At 40.4% G+C, this 22,880-nt stretch overlaps 2 protein-coding genes across 10 annotated transcripts in view; one reads left to right on the top strand and one right to left on the bottom strand.

The window, feature by feature from the left end:
- MBLAC2 (metallo-beta-lactamase domain containing 2) overlaps window positions 1-1,299 on the bottom strand; it is a 6,912-nt gene extending 5,613 nt beyond the window's left edge. Inside the window, exon 1 of the mRNA XM_021379857.1 lies at window positions 796-1,299. Within this exon, the coding sequence (XP_021235532.1) occupies window positions 796-1,240 (445 nt within the window). The 5' untranslated portion in view covers window positions 1,241-1,299. The remainder of the gene's footprint in view (window positions 1-795) is intronic.
- Window positions 1,283-22,880, top strand: POLR3G (RNA polymerase III subunit G). Of its 9 annotated transcripts, none has more exons than XM_021379858.1 (8): window positions 1,326-1,346; window positions 5,415-5,517; window positions 7,267-7,395; window positions 9,976-10,105; window positions 15,699-15,761; window positions 16,514-16,564; window positions 19,706-19,776; window positions 20,623-22,880. In XM_021379858.1, the coding sequence occupies exons 3-8, from the start codon at window positions 7,276-7,278 to the stop codon at window positions 20,863-20,865; spliced, it is 678 nt and encodes a 225-aa protein (XP_021235533.1). In that variant the 5' UTR covers window positions 1,326-1,346; window positions 5,415-5,517; window positions 7,267-7,275; the 3' UTR covers window positions 20,866-22,880. The 9 variants fall into 9 exon arrangements, 8 of the variants coding, with proteins under 8 accessions (XP_021235534.1, XP_021235533.1, XP_021235537.1 ...); XR_002433210.1 differs by lacking the exon at window positions 1,326-1,346 and adding an exon at window positions 16,932-17,061 and having other exon boundaries at window positions 2,226-5,517; window positions 19,706-20,228; window positions 20,623-20,681; XM_021379862.1 differs by lacking the exon at window positions 1,326-1,346 and having other exon boundaries at window positions 2,226-5,517; window positions 20,623-20,751; window positions 21,281-22,880.

Here is a 22,880-nt window from a genome sequence, read left to right as displayed (position 1 = left end):
TGAAGCCTTCAGTTCTATCATCCCTTGGTCATCTGCAAAAGGCTGATTTAACTTGTTTGTTGTACGCACTTTCTTTAGCTCCTGCTCCACCATGTTCTACAGCTGCTTGCCAAAATAGCCTTGTTACTGTTACCTACAAAATCAATCTGAAAAACTGAACAGAGGTGCAGTTTTATATATATGTACACATATACATCCATACACATATATACATATATATGTTATATGTATATATATCTCTAAAATGCCTTTTCTGTAAATACTATGTCCTTCTGTTAAAGAAAACCCATATGCTTTCCAATACACAGTTAAATAAACTGCTTTTTTCTTTATACAGTTGTGCCTTAGCAGTTTTTATAATATCGGTTAGCAGATGCCAGAACTGACTGACATGTGACATGCTGCTGGAAGCCTGAGGTAAATCAGTCCCAGTTAGGCTCGATTAGTCAGTATTAAGATGCTGGGTCCTTGCTCCCAGCAGGACTGCTGAGTAACTCTTATTCTCGGGAAAAAGCCCTCCGTCAACAGGCACACAAACTGGGTGAGCAGAAAGTATTTCTACACGTTTGTGTCTGAGAGCAGTGTCCAAATGCTCCTTGAACTCCGGCACTGGGGCCGTGCCTGCTTGCCCCGGGCAGCCCGTTCCATGCCCACCGCCTTCTGGTTCAGACCCTTTCTCTCCCCTGTCGCAGTTCCATGCCCCTCGCCCGCCCCGCCGTCCCAGGAAGAAGGGTACAAACAACAACAACATCCGCTGCGCACGGGCGCCCGCCCCCGCCGCCCCGCGGCACTCACCCTCCTGCAGGAGGCGGCTGGGCCGCACGGGCGGGACGCAGAAGTGCCGCGCTCTCCAGCCGGGCCGCGGCGGCCGCGCCACCTCGCGGTCCGACAGCCAGGTGACGGCCTCGTAGTTGTCGCCGCGGAGCAGCGCGGCCGCCTCGGCGCTGTGCACCGCCACCTCGTCGAAGTGCTGCAGCCCGCCCGAGTGGTCGAAGTGGACGTGGGTAGCCACGGCCAGCAGCGGCCGCGGGCCGGCCCCCTCCGGCGGCGCCAGCAGCCCGGCGGCCCGCAGGTAGTCGGGCAGGCTGCGCAGCCCCAGCCCCGCGTCGATCACCAGGTCGCGCTGCGAGCCCCGCACCAGCCAGATGTTGGCCCGGTTGCCCGACTCGTAGAAGCGCTCCTGGATCCAGAAGATGCCGCCGCCCAAGGACTTGTGCGCGAACCACTCCAGCGCCGACATCGCGCCCGGCGCCGAGCCCCTGCGCCCGGCGGCGACGGGCGGGGCCTGGGGAGGGCGGTGCCGGGCCCGGCCCACTGCGGCAGCCGCGGGAGGAGTGAGGCTGCGGGTGAGTAGCGGGCCCGGCGGGAAGGCAGCCGGCGGCGGGAGGTGGGGGGAATGCGGGCCGGGCCGGGGGCAGTGAGGGAAGGGGCTCCGGAAGGACGCGTTGTCATCTTGCAGTGTTGTCATCGTGGTCAGCATTTCAGCTCCCTGACACGTTCGGGGCGGCAGGTGGCATCAGGAATCACCGCATTTAAGTGTCCATCCGTTATCTGCTTTGGCATTATTTTCAGCTTCTGCTGGTTGCTCCCATCTCAGGGGATCAACACAGCAGGAGCTGTGCTCAGAGTTCTGTGTTAACGGGAACTAGTGCAGGTGTTTGGCCACCACGCGGGCCTGCAGCTGCTGTGGCCTCCTCTGGCCTCAGAGGGTTTGCCCAGCTGCACGAGGGGCAGCTCCTGCGGCAGATCCAACTTCACAGCCTTCAGCTGTGCTTTGCTCACCCCTGAAACTCATCCTTTTTTTGTAGAGTAAATGAGACAGGACCTATCTGTAAATAAGGAGCTGCTTGCAGCCACATGCTTATCAAACATCCGTCACAGCAGTTGAAGTCTTAATTTTTCATCTCAACTATGTCTACTGTAGTTTGTTCATAGACTCTTAGAATCATAGAATATCCCCAGTTGGAAGGGAACAACAAGGATCATAAAAACATTAAGGTTGGAAAAGACAACTAAGATCATCTAGTCCAACCCCAGCCCATTACCACCATGCTCACTAATCATGTCCTTCAGTGCCGCATCCACATGCTTCTTGAGCACCTCCAGGAATGGTGACTCCACCACCTCCCTGGGCAGCCTGTACCGATACCTTGCCACTCCTTCTGAGAATAAATTTTTCCTAATATCCAACCTGAACCTCCCTTAGTGCAACTTAAAGCCATTCCCTCTCATCCTCTTGCAGTTACCTGGGAGAAGAGGCCAACCCCCACTCCACCACATCCTCCTTTCAGGTTTATAATAATAATAATCATAATAATAATGTCCTTTCAGAGAGCAGTAAGTTCTCCCCTGAGCCTCTTCCAGGCTTCTTCAGTTCCCTCCACCACTCCCTGTAAGACTTGTGCTCCAGACGCTTCACCAGCTTGATTGCCCTAAACAATGATCCAGTGATCATCAAATCCAGCTCCTAGCTCCACACAGGACCACCCAAAATTCCAGCTACATTTCTATGAGCAAAATGTAAAGTTATTTGTCCAATTCACTGTTGCCTTCATGATTTCTCCTCTCAAGTGTTGCTTTCTCTTTAGGATGTCAGTGGACATCTCTTTGGCCACCACGCTCAAAAAAAAAAAAAAAAAAAAAAAGATGGGTGTCAGTAAAACTGCTGAGTTGAAATAGGATTCATTTTGAAGCTTGTTGCTTGTCATTAGACTAATTCATTTTTTTCAAGAAAATATTAGAATTAATTTTAAACCCGAATTAAAAAAAAAAACACCTTATATATTTAGTCCAAAGAATGTACTAATTCCTGGATACCTGGACATCCCCATCAAATCCTTTTCTGTTTTCTTCCCTTTTTTTTTTTTTTTTTTTCTGCCAGTTCTCTTTTTTTCACACCTAGATGTCTGCTCACGTTTGAGGTTTTATTGCATCTGTTATCTTTATTCATTCTGCCAGGCTCACATTTTCTTTTTCATCTTGTTTTCAAAAGAATTTCACATTTTTTCTATCTTCAGTTAATTAAATACTCAGATTTTTCTTTCTTACCTTTCTTAAATTGATTTATGTAGGCCATTCTGATTATTTTTGAATAGTTTTCTGTGAAGTGGACTGACAAAGTAATGTATAGCATGGTTTAGTTTCCTCCAAACATAGCATATTCCTATGGAAAATAATAAGTGAGAAAATACTCATTTTTCTCTGACATTTAATAAAAGGCCATTTATTGTATTTTGGGAATTCTGAAAGGATCTTAAGTAGACCTTTTTTGTTCCTAATAGTAATTCTCTCTAGAGTTCCTTGTTCTCTTAGACAACTGTATGAAAAGCTATAGGTATTGTGCTGTTTCTTATTTCCTGTTTGGACCTTCATCTTGCGTGGGTTGCCTTGAGAATAGCTGGGATGTTACAGGTAGAGCAGGAAGTCTGGAACAGTCTTGCAGTTTGATAACCTAGTAATTAGTGGTATGCACATGGGATTTCCAGGCTGGGGTTCCTCAGTCATACTTTGCGTGGTCTTGAGATGTGAGCAGTGCCACTTTGCTCCAATTGGGCCCCCCTTGGGCCCCATCTCTTGGTATCATTCCATGCAAAAAAATGTTTGTTGCACTTTTCTCTACCTGCCAACTCATGGATCATACAATGCTGAGATGGAGATTGGGTGAGATGTAGCTGTAAATGCAGGCTCTTTTTTTTTTTTTTTTACAGTCATACAGAAATTTATGGCTATTTTGCAGTAAATTACTGTAATTACAGACTATTTTTTTTTCTTTTATATGCTTGGTTAAGTACAGCAAGAAAAAATGGCCTCAAGTTGCTCCAGGGGAGTTTTTGATTGGATGTTAGGAAAATTTTCTTTACAGGTAGGGTTGTGAAGCATTGGAATGGGCTGTCCAGGAAAATAGTTGAGCCCCCATCCCTGGAGGTAATAAAGGGTGAGTAGATGTGATGCCTAGGGATGTGGTTTGGTGGTAGACTTGGCAGGATGAGGCTTAATGTTCTTAACATGGATGCCCAACCTTTTGGCTTGCCTGGGATCATTGAGTGAAGAGGAATTGTCTTGGGCTGCATATGAATTATATAATGTAGTTCATGTATATAAGTAACAAATCTTATTTTATTTTATTTTTTTTTATTAAACCATTAAAAGAGAGAAACAAAACCATAAAACTAGTAAGATGTTTGACCATGTTTTTGTGAAACTGGTGCATCAGTGGTTTGATGGCAGTGATTGCAGTTCTTAGTGAATATAAAGGTGTTCATCAGAAATTCTGGATGAAATTTTACTCTTTCCATGTTTCATCCTTGAAAACAGTTGTTCAGAAATGTACATACTGCCAAAAAGGGTTGACATGAAGAAGGTGTGGTTGTGAAGTGAGGGGTATTTCTCTCTGCTAAGATAGAGCTTATACAAGTCTGGTAAAGAGACATGTCTGATTGCAGCTCCATACATTCCATTTGAAAATGCAGGTAATGTATTTATGTTGACTGAAAACAGAGTCACAAATATACAAAAAAAATTATGATTCTTTCAGTAATGTTGAAATCTGTTCCCAAATTCCTTTATCAAAACAGAAGGCGCAGCTGCATATATTTCACTGTTCACAGAACTGTGCTAGGCGATGTATCAAAATGTGTACACCTTTTTTTTCATAACTTAAGCCAGCACTGCGCTGCACCTGCCCTGTGTCCCGGTTTCAGCCCAGACAGTGCTGATCACACACTGATGTGTGGTTGTTGTGAGCAATGGATGCACTCCCACAGCTGGGTTGGGCTGCTCGCTGGGCCAGAGCTGCTGCCATGATGGTGTGGGGCAAGCTTTGCTGAGCTGCAGGTTGGACACAGCTGATCATAGAGGTCTCTTCCAACCTGAATGATTCTATGACTCTATGATTCCATAAAATACTTTTGTTTAAAACAAACTCCTTGTATCAACTGTTAGCTGGCAAATATGCCTTAGTGGAGCAGAGAGAAGTCCTTTGATGCTTTCACATTAAACCTTTCTGGTTTCGGTTTTCAGTACCCAAAACTGGTTACAAAGGAAAACTGCTAACAAAAAAAAAAAAAAAAGAAAAACAAAATTGGAGGGACAAAGAAGCTACAGTAAACACCAGCTAGTTGTGAGACAGTTGAGAAAATGGAAAATGTGTTCATAGTAAGTTCAGGATCTGTGAACTTCATGTTTTTCACTTCTCTTTTTTTTCTTCCAGTTCTTACGCCATGGTTGAATTCAAGTCAGTGTATCTAAGGCCTTCCATTGAGAGGTGGCTGTTCCACTGCATCTGGGGCATAGCAGGGCAGGAGAGGGCACCAGTTTAAGGGGAAAGGCAGCACGTGTACTATACAGTATTAGCTGTGTAATGAGTGAGGCTTTGTGCTGTACTTGTACTTGTGTTATTTTTAATCCTTGAACAGCTGGAGCCCTGCTAGTGCCATTCTTGGCATGGCCTCTTGTAGGACTGGGGACGGTCCTTGGCTCTGCTGGCTCTCCTCTTTGGCGATCAGCAGTGCACCCCAGGTGAGTGGCCCCTGTCCTGACTGAAAGCAGCAGGGCTGGGCTGCAGCCCTGAGTGTCAGAGGGACCTGCTGCCTCCTACCTCAGCTCCTTACTGGGCAGCTTCTGCTCTGCGGGTACAGTAGCAGGCAGGGAATGTCCAGGACCTCCACGAAGAATGGCTCCCAATATACTTGGGAGTTTGTTGTGGTGGGGTACTGCAGGGATGCTGAAGGCCCCCGAGCTGAACATGAAGCTGGCCTCCTGCCAACTGAAGGCTTGGGAATCCTGCTGGGCCAGCAGCCTGTGGGCCTCTTGCCTGCTGCTGTGCTGCACAATGACCTCCAAGAGCTGGCACACGAAGGTTCCCATGTGGTGCCCATGGTTGAACTTCAGCCACTGGAGAAGGGCCACCTCATCCAGCCCATACAGGCAGACAGGTGGAGACAATGGCACCGTCTGCTGTGACTGAATTCCACCTCTTGGCCCTGTAGATTTTCCTTCACATCCGGGACAGAACAGGCTCAAGGATAGCACAGCGCTTCTGGAAGGGCATTGCCATTCATCAGGTTTGAGGGCACCAACGGGAGCACTGGGCACCATGTCCACAGCCACATGCTTGGCTAGGAATGGCATTGGCTGTGGAGCGGGAGGTGGAGATGCCACGAGGCCACAGGGATTGCCAGCGTCTGGGAGGTTGGGAGCTCTTAGCACACTGCTGCCAGCTCACTGTGTGAGTGGCACAGCAGGGTACAATAAGAAGTCATCTGGCACCCACACATGATAGCTCTGATTGGTCTCGTGCAAAGAGAGCGCTCCAGATTCCACTTGGCCCGGCACATCAGGCACCTAAAGCAGAATTCATGGAGGCATGGCAGGGCAAAGGCCTGGACATCATGACGGTCCAGGCAGGTGGGACAGCCATTACCAGTCTGAAATGCAGTGGGCTGGGAAAAGTAGGGGGCGAGGAGCTGTTCCCCTATGCCAAATCTGGAGCTGAAAGATGTGACACTCTGGAAGAGAGAGAGCAGACACTGTTATTTGCTGGCCTAACCAAGGGTGAAAGAAACACCCCATTACTTCAGCACAGAGCCCTCACAGCCTTGCTGGTGGGCCATTTCCTGCTCCCTGATGGTACAGGGCAAGGCTGTGGCTATGGCCGTGGCATGTCCTTGAGCCCTAGTGCCCTCCTGGCACCCCCTCCTCAGGTTGTAAGCCATAGAACAGGAAGGAAAGGCCTCAGGTTGTACTGGAGAGGTTTAGATTGGATATCAGGAAGAATTTCTTCATGGAGTGGTTGGTTAAGCATTGGAAAGTGCTTCCAAGGGAAGTGATAGAGTCACCACCATCCCTGGAGGTATTCAAGAGGCATCTGGAAATGGTGCTTAGGGACATGGTTTCTTGTTAACCTTGGTAGTGTTAGGTGCTTGGAGATGATCATACTGAAGGTCTGTTCCAACCTAAATGATTCTGTGATTCTGCCTTGATTGAACTCAAGTGACTGCATACACTAAGTTTCTTAAGAAGAAAGTATTAATGCCTATATTATGAGTTAATTTCTGTCTTGCAGAAGTAGCTAGTGGAAATGAAGGCAATAATTTTATTTAAATAATAAGATGGGCATTAAAAACATTTGACATTTATGTGACCTTTGAGAGTGCTTTTAAAATTACTTCAATGCTTGCTAAATATTGTATTTTATGCATTAATTTTATATGCAATATATTTCATATGTGTAGAAGTTAAACCTGTAAAAATCTTTAATGTTTTCAGTAACTTCAGATGGCTGGGTCAGGTAGAGGAAGAGGACGTGCTTCATTTACCTTCAACATTGAAGCCATTGGCTTCTCTAAAGGTGCTGTTCTACCTGACGTTGTGTGTAAGCCTCCACCACTATTTCCTGTAAGTATTGAAGCTCTCTTAAGCACTCTCAGTGTTCAGGTAAAGTGCATTCTCTTTCATCTAGGTATTAGAATGGAGTATAAGAACAACCCTAGGAACTTTAGGGCAGTTTTCAAGTACTTAATGCGAATGATCACTTGTTCCTGGTTTTATTGTTACTGTTATCTCTTCCTATCCATTTGCTAACAGTTGTATCCCACAGTAACCTAGATAGCTTGTGACGTGTTCATTCGAGTCCTCGCTGTAATTTGGTTTTCTGGATCCTACAGCAGTGGAAACAATGGATTTTTAAACTGGCTTGAAATGAAGTTATACTAGTGTTTCAAGCTATGAATGTATCTAATGATCAGTTGATGGAAACACAGAAGGATTTTGGATGATTATCTTGTGCTTCAGTAGCCAAAATGTGAAAAATAATTTGAAAATAACAGAAAAATGTTTTGTGTAATTAAGGAAATTGAGATTGGACATTTGGGTACATTTGGGACGTATCAGAAAATCAAAGGGAAAGAAAAAGTAAGTTCTTACCAAGCTGAGTTTTGCTACATAGTCAAACTTGGACAGTTTTGAGGCTGAAAAATAATCTGGCAGTGTTGCAGTTATAAATGAGAACTTCCCTTTTATGCCAGGATTTGATCAAGGTGCATGAAATTTTTCTCAACACATTATGATATGAAACTAGGAAGTTTGGTATATAAACAGTGCAATTCTGATACTTACCTGAATAGTCATTTCACACATGGTTTTGATATACTGAACCAGATGTTACATTAATGTCTTAGTCCACAATTTCCCTTATAATTTTAATTGCATGACTTCATTGATGTTAAGTCATCAAAATTGTTCCTAGTGTGATTTTTTTCTGCTTGATAGCACTAAGATACTGAATTATGTGTGAACTACAGATTCTGCGGTTAGAATCGGTAGTGGATTTGCCTTATATTAGAATTATTAATCCCATATCTAATGTATAACCGCTATCTAACATATACATTGGGGAAGTTAAAAATGCTTCTTTCCATTCAAAAATTGAAGTGACTCAGTGGTGTAAATAGAACTGGTAAAAATTGCATGAATTGCATTTAATGATTGAGCAGTGACCAAAAGTATGGTATTACAGCTGCCGACTGACTTACACAGAAATTATTTTAAGCAGTGAATTGTTGGTCATGTTTACATATTTCTTACGGGCTTTTTTGTGTTCTAATTGATCTCCTGTAAATGCAATTAGAAACCTAGTTAAGGTGCATCAGCATACCATCAGCATCATTAGAGATTTAAAATGTTGGCCAGCTAGCAAAGAAAGCTGGAACTAGTAAACTCCAGCTGTGGGATTTATGGTAATGCCTTGTGGTTTGCAACCTACCACTCAGATACTGATTGTGCACCATCTGTCAGGTGAGAGAAGTAATATCTAGTTACAACATATTGATTCCATCACTAGTCTTAATTTGCCATATATGTTAAAAACTGTTTCTTACGTATCTTTCCAGTTTCAGGATTCATAGTTCAAACAAACTAAAACAGCCAGAAAAATGTAAGAATTCATGTAAACTCAACTGAAAAAAAATGTAATGTGTGTGGTCCTGTGTGCTATCTGGTTGTGATATGATATTAATCAAACTGTTATTCAGGGTAATCATATATAATTATGAAGGTTGCTCTGAAAGTAATGCCTCCTATTTTATGATGTTGGCCCACACTGTCAGAGGCAGATGTTGGTGGTATGACAGTAGAGGTTGAGCCTTCCCACCGGTATTCCATTACATGTTGTTGCGTGCAACACATGGCAGCAGAGGGGCAGTCTGACAGAATGGCATCTGACATGGAAGTGCGGATAGGGAAAGGGGCATCACTGAATTCCTCCACAAGGAATAAGTGACAGCCACTGACATTCACTGATGCTTGCTGAACACCTACAGAGACCAAACAGTGGATGTGAGGGCAGTGAGGTGTTGGGTGGTGCATTCCAGCAGTGGTAACAGTGACAGTGGGTCACTTCCACTGGTGCAGGCTTTTGTGAGCACAGCACACAGGCTCTTGTTCATTGCTGGTGAAAATACACAGCTAATGGTGCTGACTGTTGAAAAATAGTGTTTTGTAGCTGACAATTTGCTCTATCTTTGTATCTGTTGTAGTTTCCATGGAAATAAGTAGGAGGCATTTCTTCCAGAGTAATCTATGCAGTTGCAGTACTGTTTTAGTAGAGGTTAAGGCCTGCTTTACTTTGACTAAAGCAGTGGTTTCTGGTTAAGTTAGGTTGACATGAAAAAGTGATGCTGTTATTTAAGAACCTTTTAAGCTTAACATGACTATGAGTGACTGTTTCACAATTTTAATGTTTTCACCCTGATTGTTTGATGAATTTTTGCAGAAAGATACAATGAAGTTATGAAAAGTATAAATTTAAGTATAAACAGTTATGTATGTTAGAACATAATAAAGTATACTTGCAATGTAGTATAATGCAAAGTTGCATTCTTTCATGATTATGTGTGTTTATTGTAGTTTTTTTTTTAGTGTTCCTGCATATTTGATGGATATCAAAGACATTACAAATAATAAAAATAATTTGTACAGAGTACAGACAATAAGCCAGTGCCTCTGAAAACAGGAGAGGATGAAGATTACATGTTGGCCTTAAAACAAGATTTTAGAGGAGCTATGAAAAAAATGCCATATTTTTTGGCAGTAGAAGAAGATCGTGAAGGTTTGTTTATGTGCTTTTTATTTTTATTTCTGTCTTCCATATTTATTCTGTGAAGGATAATGTAGCGAAAGTCATGTACTGAAGATGTATCTAGTATTGATAAGGAAGAATGAGAAAGAGCCAGAGTAGTATGATAGGAATTTTCTCATTTACATTTACTGAAGTTGCAGGTCACCCATACAAGTGCTGTAACTTGAAAGCAACTGCTGTGCTAAAAAAGCAAGGTAATCTGTTTTATATAAAGTAAGAAACATTTAGACCAACTATTTGGAGTTCTTTCAATTATATGATAGTCAATACAAACTAAATAGGTATTTCTACAAGTTAAAAATACCGTAAAAATTTTGCAGCGGAGAAAAGAAATCCATAGTAAATATAAGATTCGAAATTCAGTTTCCATTTTAACTGTGTAGACATGTACTTAAAACAATAAATATTTTAGTTAATAGCTGGACATTCTAAAACGTGCTCTTCTAGAACATAATTTTTCTCCCCTGAGACTATTCAGGAAGATTAAGGTGCAGCGAAGATCAGGGAAGACTGACAAATCACTTGAAATAGAAAGATCGAGGTGAGAGTAAATGATTTATTGAGGTTTGCATCGGAAGTAGAGCTGGATTTGAAGACAAAACTTGATCTTACTGCATTTGACTTGAGAATGGCTTTTACTTACACGTAATTAAACATTAACAGCCTCATTATTGTTTGATAAAAATAAATGCTATTTGATATTCATTCTTGCATCATTACACTCTTAAAATCCAAGCTTCCTGGCCAGAAAACAGAGCAGGGAAGGAACAGTCTATTTACTTTGCAGTTGCAGTATTTTAAGTCTAGCAGTCATGGGAGCTTATTACTGTGAGAAGTGTTTTTTTTCACTTGATATTTGTGCCTCTTTCTGTTATCCTTCTAAGTTCTGATTCTCAGTGCTATAAACATTAAGTGCTAATACAGGAAAGGAAGAAATATAGTACGTTAGAAAATGCTGTTTATGTCAGACTTAAGGCCCAGTCAGTGCAATGGGCTGTCTCTAACAAACTTTATTGTTTAAGAAATCCAGAATAGCCAAAGATTAGGTAATCTTTCCATTGCTATCATGTGATGATTTCAAATAATGAGAAGTCACATGAACTCTAAAACTTGTGGTTTAATATCTATGCTGAAACCATCGAAGTATTTTCTGACTTTGAATATTCATTGTAGAGATATGATATGGTTGCGTAGTCTCATCCTCTCTGGAATGTGGGCAAATTCTAGGGGTTTTTGAGACTGTGAAATTCTTTTTTTATTAGCTTTGAGTACGGTACTCTGATTAAAACATCTTATTGATTGTCCACTTGTTCTTGTACTGAAGTACTGCTTAAAAAGAAGTAGTAGTCTGCAGTATGATAATATAGCTTCCAGTGCTCCCTGACCCTCTTAATGTTTTTTTTTTAGTTTGAACACATACATTTAGGCATATGTCTGTGGTGTTTCAGTACTCCTTCAGGCACTTTCTGGAAAATTCTGCTGACCTGAATTCCTACAGAGAGCATAAAATAGTTTCAGGAGCCCAGAGTTCTCACAGCAGTTGGAGATGCTGACTGTGCAGCCAGGTAAACTCTTGGTTATGGGGCAAGGAGAACAGGACATCTGATCTTCGTTTCTAGATCCTTTTATGATTGTAAAATAAATAAAAATTACTCTTTTTTTTACTCTTATCTCTTTCATCTCTCACGTAAACAAAGTTCAGTCTTTCCAGATTTGTATCTCACCAGAGGTTTTCAGTGCTCATCTTTGTCAGGCTTCAAGTTTTCTATTTCCGTTTGAGGCACAAAAAAGGAAACTGCTATGTCTGAAAGCCTGTCAGAGTAATTTCCAAGGAACCAGCTGCTTTGTGAGAACGTTGCCTCTGTTTTCCAACTTTGTCTCACATGGTAGTTCTTACCCCTTAACCTTTGTTTCTGCATCCTTCTTTCTGAGTATTAGTGCTGAGTATGCTCTTTAATAGAACTACCAGCTTTGACAGTTTTTGTACAAAAATTGACAGTTGCAGGTAAGCAAGAACAGAACCACTTCAATTCTTCTCAGTGTCTCCCTGAGGATAAGTTGGTATCTTGCCATAACTTTCTATTGAACCTTTAGCTGCAGAAAAATACTTCTGTTTTAGTGGTTTAGTATGGTCACATCAGTGGTTGTTTGCAGCTTAAATAGCTTGCTTTTGTCTAATTATTCTTAACCTATCTTCTCAGTAATGTGGTTTACAACCCTTTTCTTCTGTGTGTTTCATCTAAACATCTGGTAGGATTATAGGAGAGGCAAAAGTGGGGAGTGTTGGCAGAAATTTCTTAGACTGGCTTTGCTGCAAGAGCAAATGGATTCTTTTAAACTGTCAGCACAACATCTGTGAGCCAAATGGTCATTTGAAGAGTGAGAAGGGAAACATTTTAATTAGTTACAACTAGCTGTCTGTCTTTCTTTCATTATTCAGGTAGTGAAGGAAAGACATGTCTAATAGTACCTGGCAATTTTGATGCATTAGTATACCATATATAGATTTTCATCATTCGTTTCAAACTTATTTTGAGCAAGTAGTAGGTGTGTTCTCCAAGTTCTCTATTTTCTTTACTTCCTAAGCTATGAATCATTCATATTTTTCCTGCAGGTGTATCTGGTGTGACTGGGTGACTGTCACCTTGGCAGTGGTTTGGAATTAATTTATCAGCTGTGAGTGGCAAGTCACTCAGGCCTATTTCTTTACTGGTGGCATCAGAAATTAATTCTTTACTAAAGATCATCGAGCTGAAATCTAAACTACTAGTTTCTTCCCCCTGTGTTGCTGACAGTTTCATACATCTGTGGAGGCCACTTATATTAAATGCCCCTTCAGAAACTGTCATTTTAGGTACAAGCTTTTTGTTGCTCAGTTTTAAGTAGGTCTTCTGTTTGCCCTTACCACAACTAAGTTTAAAATTGAGTTTAATTTCCGATATCATCTTTTTCCACACTTTTCTCCGGTGAGTATGTTAGAAGTCTTTTACTGTATAGATCACAGTCAATTTTTCACTTTTTGTACAATACCCACAAAAATGATCCCAATTTGAGTAATGAGGTATTACTACAATCAGAATTAACAATTTTGTGTTGTGGATATTGCAATTGGGCATGGTAATTAGATAAGAAAAAATGAGACTGGTTAAAAATACTTTTCTCATTAAAGGTTGTGCAAGATTAATTTTTCCAGTATGAATCCATATACCTACACTATATAACTACTGTGTTGTTTACACTACATTTCTCAGTTTATTTCTTGTGCCTAAATAGAGGAAAAATGGACAAAAAAAATATCGCTTCTTTTTCAGAAACATCATCTTGCTATTCTGCAAAGGTTTTCCATTGCAAAAGTACTTAGAGTCCTGAGAGGTGGTGATGATTGGTCATTCAGAGATGACTTCTCAGGCCTTCTGAGACCTTCTAATTCTGGATGCGTGCAGGCCTTCTGGGGCCTAAGAATTCTGGATGCTTGTTAGGATTAGAACAGTGATGATAAATGCCACTAGCTTTATTTTTTTCAATCACAAAATGACAGAAGTGTTGAAGCTGGCATGGCTCTCTGTGTCCATCTGTCCCAACCCCTGCTCCAGCAGGAACACCTAGAGCAGAGTGCCCAGGTCCATGTCCAGGAGGCTTCTGCAGATCTACAAGGAGGAGACTCCATAGCCTTTCTGGGCAGCCTGTGCCAGTGCTCTGTCATCCAAACAGCACAGGAGTGCTGCTTGTTGGTCAGAGTGAACTTCCTGTGTTCCACATTGTGCCCATTGCCTCTTGTCCTGGCATTGGAAACTACTGAAAAGAGCCTGGATCCATCCTCTTTGCACCCTCTCTTCATGTATTTATGGACATGGATGAGATCCCCATGAGCCTTCTTTTCTCCAGGCTGAGCAGTCTCAGCTCTTTCAGCCTCTCCTCAAAGGAGAGGTGCTACAGTTGCTTCAACATTTTTGTAACCCTATGTTGGACTCACTCCAGTATGTCCAGGTCTCTCTTTTACTGGGGAGCCAAGAACTGGACAAAAGACTATAGGCATGGCCTCACCCATGCTAGTTGGCCTGCTGACAACGCTTTGCCTGGTGCAGTCCAGGATACCATTGGCCTTAGCAGCAAGGACACATTGATTGCTCATGCTCAACTTGGTGGCCACCAGGACCCCAGATCCTTCCCTGCAGAGCTGCTTCCAGCTGGGTACTGCTAGGATGACCTGGTGCTTGGGGTTGTTCCTCCCCAAGTGCAGGACTTTGCACTTCTCCTTGTTGAACGTGACAAGGTTCCTGTCAGCCAATGTCTCCAGCTTGTTCAGGTACAGAACAGTATTCTGCTTTGGAAGGGACCCATAAGGATCATGGTGTCCACATCCTGGCTCCTTACAGAATGACCAAAATTCAAACCCTCTGTCTAAGAGCACTGTCCCAATCCTTCTTGAACTCTGGCAGCTTTTGCCATGACCCTGGGGACACTGTTCCAATGCCTGACCACCTTCTCAGCAAGGAACCTTTTGCTAATACCCAGTCTGACTCTCCTTCAACACAGCTTCATATTTACTGCATTCAACTCTGGGGCTCCCAGCACAAGAAGGATGTGGAGCTGTTGGAGCAAGTTCAGAGGAGGCCACAAGAGTGCTTGGAGGGCTCTTCTATGAACAAATGCTGAGAGAACTAGGCTTGTTTAGCCTGGAGAAGGGAAAGCTTCAGGGAGTGTGAAGCACTGGCACAGGTTGCCCAAAGAAGCTGTGGATGGCCCACCCCTGGAGGTTTTTGAGGGCAGACTGGATGGGGTTGTGGGCAACCTGGACTAGTGGGAGATGTCCCTGCCAATGGCAGGATGTTGGAACTGGATGGTCTTTAAAGTCCCTTCAAGCTGAAACCGTGTTGTGATTCTGCAATTCCCTTGGGTCCTATTGCTGAGAGATCATAGCTCTATGTTATAAGGAAACTGTAGACCAGGTCCCCCTGGATGGCAGCACAACCCTCTGGTCCATCTACCACTCCCACCACTTTTATGTCATCAGCAGACTGCTGAGGATGCACTCTGCCATCATCCAGCTCAATAATGAAGATATTAAGACAGGACTTGGACCCTGTGTCAGCTCCTGGGCCTCCAGGTAGGCTTTGCACTGCAGATCACCACTCTGTGGTGCAGCCATTCAGCCAATTATCAGTCCACCTCCCTGTCTGCTCTTCCAGCCCATACATCAACAACTAGATGGGTAGGAATGGCATTCCCTTGACAGAAAGGAGATACCTTCAAAATGGGAAGCAGTACTCTTTCTTTTTTTTTTTTTTTTTTTTTTTTTTTTTTTTTTTTTTTTTTTTTTTTTTTTTTGTGAGACATGGTGTTATAAAATCCAGGTTTTTCAAGTACTTATTGTATGGTTAGTCCTGGGAATTTTCATGAAAACTTTATGAAACTGTTTTTAAGTGTTGTACAACAGCACAAGAAAGTGTTCCATGTGGGGTAAAGAGGATATACTGTATGTTTAGTTACAGGAAAATACCAAAAACACTGTGTTGATTGCCTTTCTAATGGATTCAAAAAATCTTTGCGTCTTTCTCTACAGCAATTGAAAGGTACAGTAAAAAGTACATGGATGGTGAAAAGGAGCATGCAGCATGGACCCCAGGTAACACCTGAGAATACCAAAGGCTATTTTGATATTAGCCTGGGAAATCTGTTCTTCTGAAATGTTTGATTCATAATTTTTAAAGGAATAAAATAGTACATGCACGCATCCTTACCAAGGCATGTATTCCTTGTTGAGGGTTATGCCCTTTTCATGTTTTCAGATCAAAGGGAAGTAGAGTTTTATCTAGAAAAAAATAAATAAATATGATTCTGTTTTTTTTCCTCATTCAAAATAACTAATTCTCAACAAAAATGCAAGTTTGATCTCTAGTTTCACTCTTTGTTACTTCCCATGCACATACCAGTTTGGAACTGAATGTATAAAAGTTACGTATTAAAAATTCCACCAGCATGGTTTCTCAGTCATTGGTAGATTGATTTTATGACATTAAACTTTCACAAATATATCTGTATAGGTCAGTACTGTAGGCTTGATGATACTATGTAATTTAGAGGGCACCTGGGACACTGGAAGGGCTGAACTTTGTCTGACTGGGGTAGACACTAGTTTTCATTAAATGGGTGAAATGCTGGTCCTCATTGTACTTCCCCAGCTAAAGTACAGCTAAAATTCAGCAAAATCATTGGATGCCTAAACAATTAGACTTATAAACCCTAAATGACCTTGTATGACAGTTAGACTTATATGTAAATGAGTAAAGCACAACAGAGGCTGTCTTGGTGAGTAAGAGTAGGAGGATTACTGCTGTAAATCATCATTTATAAGTATTAAAGCTATTTTCTGTGCAGATTGGAGAAGACTCCCAAGAGAGATGAAGCCAAAGAAAAAGATGAAAAAAGGTAATTATGTATTTTTAAAAATTTTAAAAGATTTTGTAAGAAGACATGCTAGAGCTGGTTAGATAGACCTAAAAATAGGGCTTTTGGTAGATTATTTTTTAAATAATTTACTAGTCTCCCTCATTTTTAATAATTTGCAAGCTGCTAATACATAATATTGGAAGATTAAAAATGCAAAAATCTTTTTCTTTTACTTTCCACCTTCTATTCAACAAATAGCTAGATGTTCAGATTTTCTTCAAATTTTGGGTTTCTCAATTAATTGTATATTACTTGATTGACTTCTATTCTTTTTAGGTCTTTTATGTGTAATTTAATGTAGGTTATTTTCTATTTCTCTGGTTTTACTTTTTTTGTTTATTTTCAGCTTTCTTCTGCAGAATTGTGAACCAGATCCTTCAACAGCAGTTGGAGCTGGTATTGGTTGCTCTTTTAAGGAAAAAAATCTTTTTATTGCACAGCATCAGAAGTGTATTCACTTTTAAAAGTGTTTTCCAGTATGCATGATTATTATTTTAAGTTCTCTATAGAAGTCTGTTGCTTTGTTGATGTGAAACAACACTTGGTCTCTTGTACCTAGCTGTCTGTTACATACAGTTGTGTACTTTCTTGTTCTCTTTGTCCAAGTCCTTCATATGTCATTTTTCAGTTCAAGGGTAAAATAGAAAAAGGAAGGGGCATGTACAGTAGTCATGGAGAGTGGCTCAGCTGGAAGCTTTTTTCCTTCTAAGAGTGTCATTGAGAAGCATGGTTAATAGACAGCAAGATTCAATTGAAAATTAACTACTTATTTGCAAAATCCCTCAAGAAGAAATGAGTACACATCCATTTTCTTTTTTAAAAAAGAAGAATTTGCACTGGCTTTTGTAAGCCTACAGACAATAATTCGCTCCCCAAGATTCCATGAAATCATAAATGCCAATCCAGTATTCCTTTGATATACTAGCATTCTGATTATCACGGAGAATCACGGATCAATGTGTTCCTTATTTCCACTGTCTTTTGTGCATGTTTCTTGATTTGCTCTTAAAGGTGCATTTTCTTACATATCACCAGGATTTGATTGGGTAAAAAAACCTGTTTCTCTAAAAGCAAAAATCATGCGGTTTTAGTTTTTTGAGGGGAATCGTGGTGACATGGAGCCATGTTACTTTTTGTTTTGTTGACAGCCATGTTGGGTGACATGTTATAATCAAGTGGAACAAAGGTGAGGGAGTGAAGTGAATTTTATCTGCACTGAAACACAGACAGGTTTCCTACCATTCTGTTGTCAAAGATCGCAGGAGTGGTTCTTGGGTCACTGCCCAGTTATATGTGGCTACTTTTTTTACTCCCTTTATGGCTTCCCTGAGAGTTTTAACTTAACACCTGGCCACATCTTTTACTGACATAACTTCAGGTAGAGTTTCACATCTCTCCCACACTTAGGCTGGGCTGTGAACCACAGTATCTGAAATATCAGCAGTGCCTCCAAAAAAAATAACCCCCCAGAAATTAAAAAAAAATACAACAAACAGTAAACTGACTGACTTCAGCTCCTGTAGGTCAGCTATATGCATGTGTAGACAGCAATCAGATTTACTCATGTAAGCCAAAGCACTGTAAGAGCAGCAGTTTAAAAGAAAACAGATTGTATTCCACTGCATCTCAAAGAAACATGGATGTGAAGAGCTATTTTGCTTAAAGTTCTACTTTCAAATGGTGGGCTTGTGTCCATAGTATTACATTGTTGGAATGTAGTCCAAAGATACCCACCATTTAGTGAAGGCTTTTGCATATCTTTTTTGACTTCCAAGCTGCTTATAGATATTATCCCTAAAAGTCTGCAGGTGTCTGTGCAGAGATGATCATTTTCAATCACACTTGTCTTCTCTAAGGGCCTCCTTCATTCTGGATGCGTTTGCTTTGACTTATGTGTTTATACATTATTACAGAGCAGCTTGACTTCCCTCAGCTATGTGCAATGCTTTTGTCATGTAATCTCTTCCTAGGCAAAATGCTGAAATGAGCAGAATGTTATCTTTGACAAATGCTTTTGACAAAATGCAGTTATTTTCTTAGCAGCTTCTAGTTCCTTAGGTATTGGGCCAAATAAAATACATACTGCTTTGGACTACTGTCTGCTCCAGAAAGGTTATCCCCTCCTTCCACCAGCGCATACGAATTTTCTTTCTCCTAACATTTAGTGAACTGTAGTGTACAAAAAAAAAAGGGTGGATGTTACATAACTAGCTGGTCTGTAGCTATCTGGTCATCAGAAGCTGTGTAGCTACACCATTGTAGAAATTTACATAGGCAGTTTTACTCTGCTGGGAAGAGCTATTGTGTTAGGTACAACCTGAAGGTGTAATTTTGTGCAGCAGTGCATGGTACAGCACGAGAATGGAAAGACAGGTATATCATGGAAACAGGACATCTCTAGCTTTGCTATAATATTGCCCAGAGCTCTTTGTTTCTACTGGTCAAACTGCACTCCTGGAACTGAGACAGGTGTTCCCAAGCTTGGAGTGCTGCAATTCAGACAGCTCTTACCTGGTTACAGAGTATTACTTTCAACCTTTGATCCACCATATAATTAAGTAGGATGAGGAAGAACTGCAGGAATTAACTTTAGATAAAGACTGTGTGCACGTAAGAGTCATTTCTCGTCCAAAAGCCATTTAACTGCAGTGACCTCATTACTCCAGGGGAGCTCATAAACCCTTCTGACTGCCTTTTTTTCCACTTTAAAAAAAAATATCTGTCTGAAGTGCCCTGCTGTCGTTGCTTTGTAGATATGTTTTATCTCGTCAGATGATAGAAAAATAACAACATATTTGTGGTTTTTTCCCCTAATGTCTTAATTTATTGTGAGTAAGTGAAAAGCATTTTGTGAAGCTGAATGCTATAGTTTGATCAAGCCTTTGGTCAAATATCTGCATAAAATGAATTTCAAGCTGAACCTGTAGACATCACTTAGATAAATCAGGCCAATATTCCTCTGTGACTGAGGTAGCTCAGAGCTGAAGTAATTTTAGAACAGACAGTATGGGATTTTCATGGCAGTTACTACTCTTAAGATACAAGCTCTTAAAAGCAAATAAAATGATTTATGTTATTTTATGTACGAGAAAAAAATAATAGTTATGTACTTTATTTCAGCAGGTTCAAAACCAAAAAAGGCAAAGAATTCTGAGCCTAAAAGTAACTTGGATGTATTGAAAAAAATTGAGGTGAGATGTGCTTAATTTTACTGAATTGTACAACAGGAATTATTGAAAGAAAATTAATCCTCTGATATACTTTCTGGGATCAGCCTTTCTGGCCTGGTCTTGTTACCTTGACTGACAAAAGTTCTCCAGTATGGTAGCACAAGCGAGAGGAGGATAAAACCTGGTAATGGAGGAACTGTTCTTTTGGTTTTTTTTGTTTGTTTTTATTCTGTTTAACTCCGAACACATTCAGTTGTTCTTCATGGTGTTGCTATATGGCCTAATTGTGAAAAATAGAGCTTACCAAAGGAGGAAATGGTTCCAGAAATTTTAAATTGATGGCTGTTTTAGCACTTTACTGACGTTGGAAATAAACCCATTAGTAAGTTGAGAGCAAAGAAACATACAGAAGGAGAATTAATGAGGACATTTTGGTGCTGACGACCCACCAAGCGGAAATGGAAAGCTGAAAGGTAAAATAGCCTCATAGTTTTTTCTTGATGATGTATAAGCAGTTTGGTGCACATACTTTATAGTTTGTGGTTACATTTTATCAAATGTGATATGACTTTCTACTGTGAATTACTCCAGGAGTAGATGGTAAAGGGAATTAATCATCTCATTTTATTGCACAAGACATGCTTTTTTTAGACTTGAAGCCTAATGACTTACACTAAATAAAAAAAGTTCTTATAACGTTCTAGCATTTCACATCATGTTGTCTTTAGATATTGACAAAAAATATTTGTACAATATTGTTAGGCTATTCATCTTGCTGTTAACTGCAGCATAACACTTTGGTTATGAGGAAGGCATACTGTTGCCATAATGTTGGATTACGGTGTAAATAAAAGTGTCTTCTGACAGGAGTTGGAAAAGAAGGATGATGAAGAAGAAAAATCTGATGATGAGAAAGACAGAACAAAAGATAAAGAAGGTGAAGATGATGAAGAAGCAGAAGAACCAGAGGAATATGATGAAGAGGAACATGAAGAGGTGTTTTATTTATTTTTCTGTTTACACCGAATCAGATCACAGTCATTGAGCAGTGTATTGGCTGTCAGCCAAAGAAATGTCCCTAGCTTTTCTGAAGCAGAGGGAGAGCTGTAGAGAAAGGCACTGTTCCTTTAATTTTCCTTGTAGTACACTATTGCTGTAGTTAGGCAAGTGGTTTAGATTTGTTACTCCCAAACAGCTCTGACATACAGAGCTGGCCAACAGGAATGTGTCCTGCCACAAACAATACATAAAACTATTGATTTTCATCATCAAAACAGGGCACAACATTTACATTTTAAAAAGATGCCTCTTCTTTCAGAGATACCAGAAATTTTTTTTTCTTTCACAAGAAATAAATTTACATTAACATTTCAAAATCTTTGTGCTCAACTAGTTTAAAACGTTTCTTCTATAAATTATCTCCTTCACAGGAGTGATAATATAGTGATAATATATGTATATGAATATACATATTTATATATCAATATAGTGATAATATTTTCATCTGCAATATATTTTTATTTAGGAAAATGACTATATTTCTTCATACTTTGAAGATGGAGATGACTTTGATGCTGGCAGTGATGACAATATGGATGAAGCAACATACTAGCTGTTGCTGCTAGTTGGCATACTGTTCAAGCTTTACACTACTTGAAATAGAATCCTGGAGGTAGGCTGAGTATCACTGACAGAACTAATGCTTTAGCTCTTTTGGGTTTAAGCATACTCTCCAAAAACATATGGAACAATTTTTGTAATTGTTTTATGCTGTGAAATGGGATCCTCGATCCCACATTTTGTTCGACACGTTTTGCAGACATGCACTTTGTTAAGCTTCTCTGAAATGCCTACTGAAGGAGCAAGCTATATGCCAGTATATGGCCTCCGCACAGAAAAGAATGTATCCGTTTTTGTTGAACTGTGCCTAAGCATTTGCACTAGTCAATCCTATGCTTTAGCTGTTAAAGCATGAAAATAAGTGAAATTCCTCATAACCAGAGCAAAGCAAAAATAGGGCCTTTATGGATGAAAGCTGCCCATATTTAGCAGCTGACTTCTTCGAAGGAATTTATGTTAACCTCTGAATTCAGGTGACTGAAAATAATTGACCACTAAGCACTTTAACATAGATTGACTTGAAAGGAGTGTAGTAATACAGACTAACAAGGTAATGAGTATTTTGAAGAGTTACTATTCTAGTCAGCAGAACTCTTACTGTTAGTATATTGTTTAAAAGAAACGGCAATATTTAACAATGTGTTTACACTGCCTGTATGCATCAGTATAAGTAATGATTAGGGGTAATTTCATTTAGAAAGAGTATATGACAGAATTTAAGATTGAGAAAGTATGTAATTCCAGTTTTCACCAGTGGCATGCAGTTTGAAGTGATGAGTTTTACTACTCCTCCTCAGTTTCTCTGCCTGTTAAGGCAATATTAACTTTCCTACCTCGCAGAGCTGGTAAGTGAGATGGCAGATTATATCCATGTAACACAGCGTTTGCTTACTTTTGTACAAAACAAAAAAATTATGGAATGCAAATCAATAAAAAAGGACATAAATGCAAGAAAAGGATGTGGTAAAATATTTTGATTGTGGAAAATTAGGAAAACATGAGCGCTCAGAGTAGCAAAACTACAGTGTTTAGAAATATTTTAAGATCCAACAGCCAAAATGTAAAAAATTTATTCCTGAGTTTAGAAACTAGAGTGACAGAGCAGTCTGTGTGTCCCTGTGTCCTTTAATTATATAAAATATTTATCCATGTTATTACTGATCAGATTATTACATTATCAGTTTTGTTGTAAAAAGAATGTTCTGCTCCTTGTAACTGGTTCTATTAGCAGGACTAATGAAAAAATTGTTTTAAGAGTAAACCAGTTCTTTTGCCAGCAGAGTTTTCCTCGGAAGTGTGGCATTTTGTCAAGCAGTATTTTATGTCACTGCTGATTAGAAAGTAATACAACATTATTCTGTGGACTATTCTATGCAATAAGATGTGGTACTCTGATAAATTACCTATGAGTTCTAAAGGAAATTAAAATGCAATGTATGTCACACCTCAGAACTACACTAAGTGTATTTTGAAGGAGTGGTCAATAAACATTCTACTGAATTATA

The sequence above is a fragment of the Numida meleagris genome, chromosome Z (assembly GCF_002078875.1).
Source record: "Numida meleagris isolate 19003 breed g44 Domestic line chromosome Z, NumMel1.0, whole genome shotgun sequence".
In the NCBI taxonomy this organism is placed as follows: Eukaryota; Metazoa; Chordata; class Aves; order Galliformes; family Numididae; genus Numida; species Numida meleagris.
The sequence above is the reverse complement of the archived record's forward strand: the minus strand, read 5'-3'. Positions and strand labels throughout refer to the sequence as shown.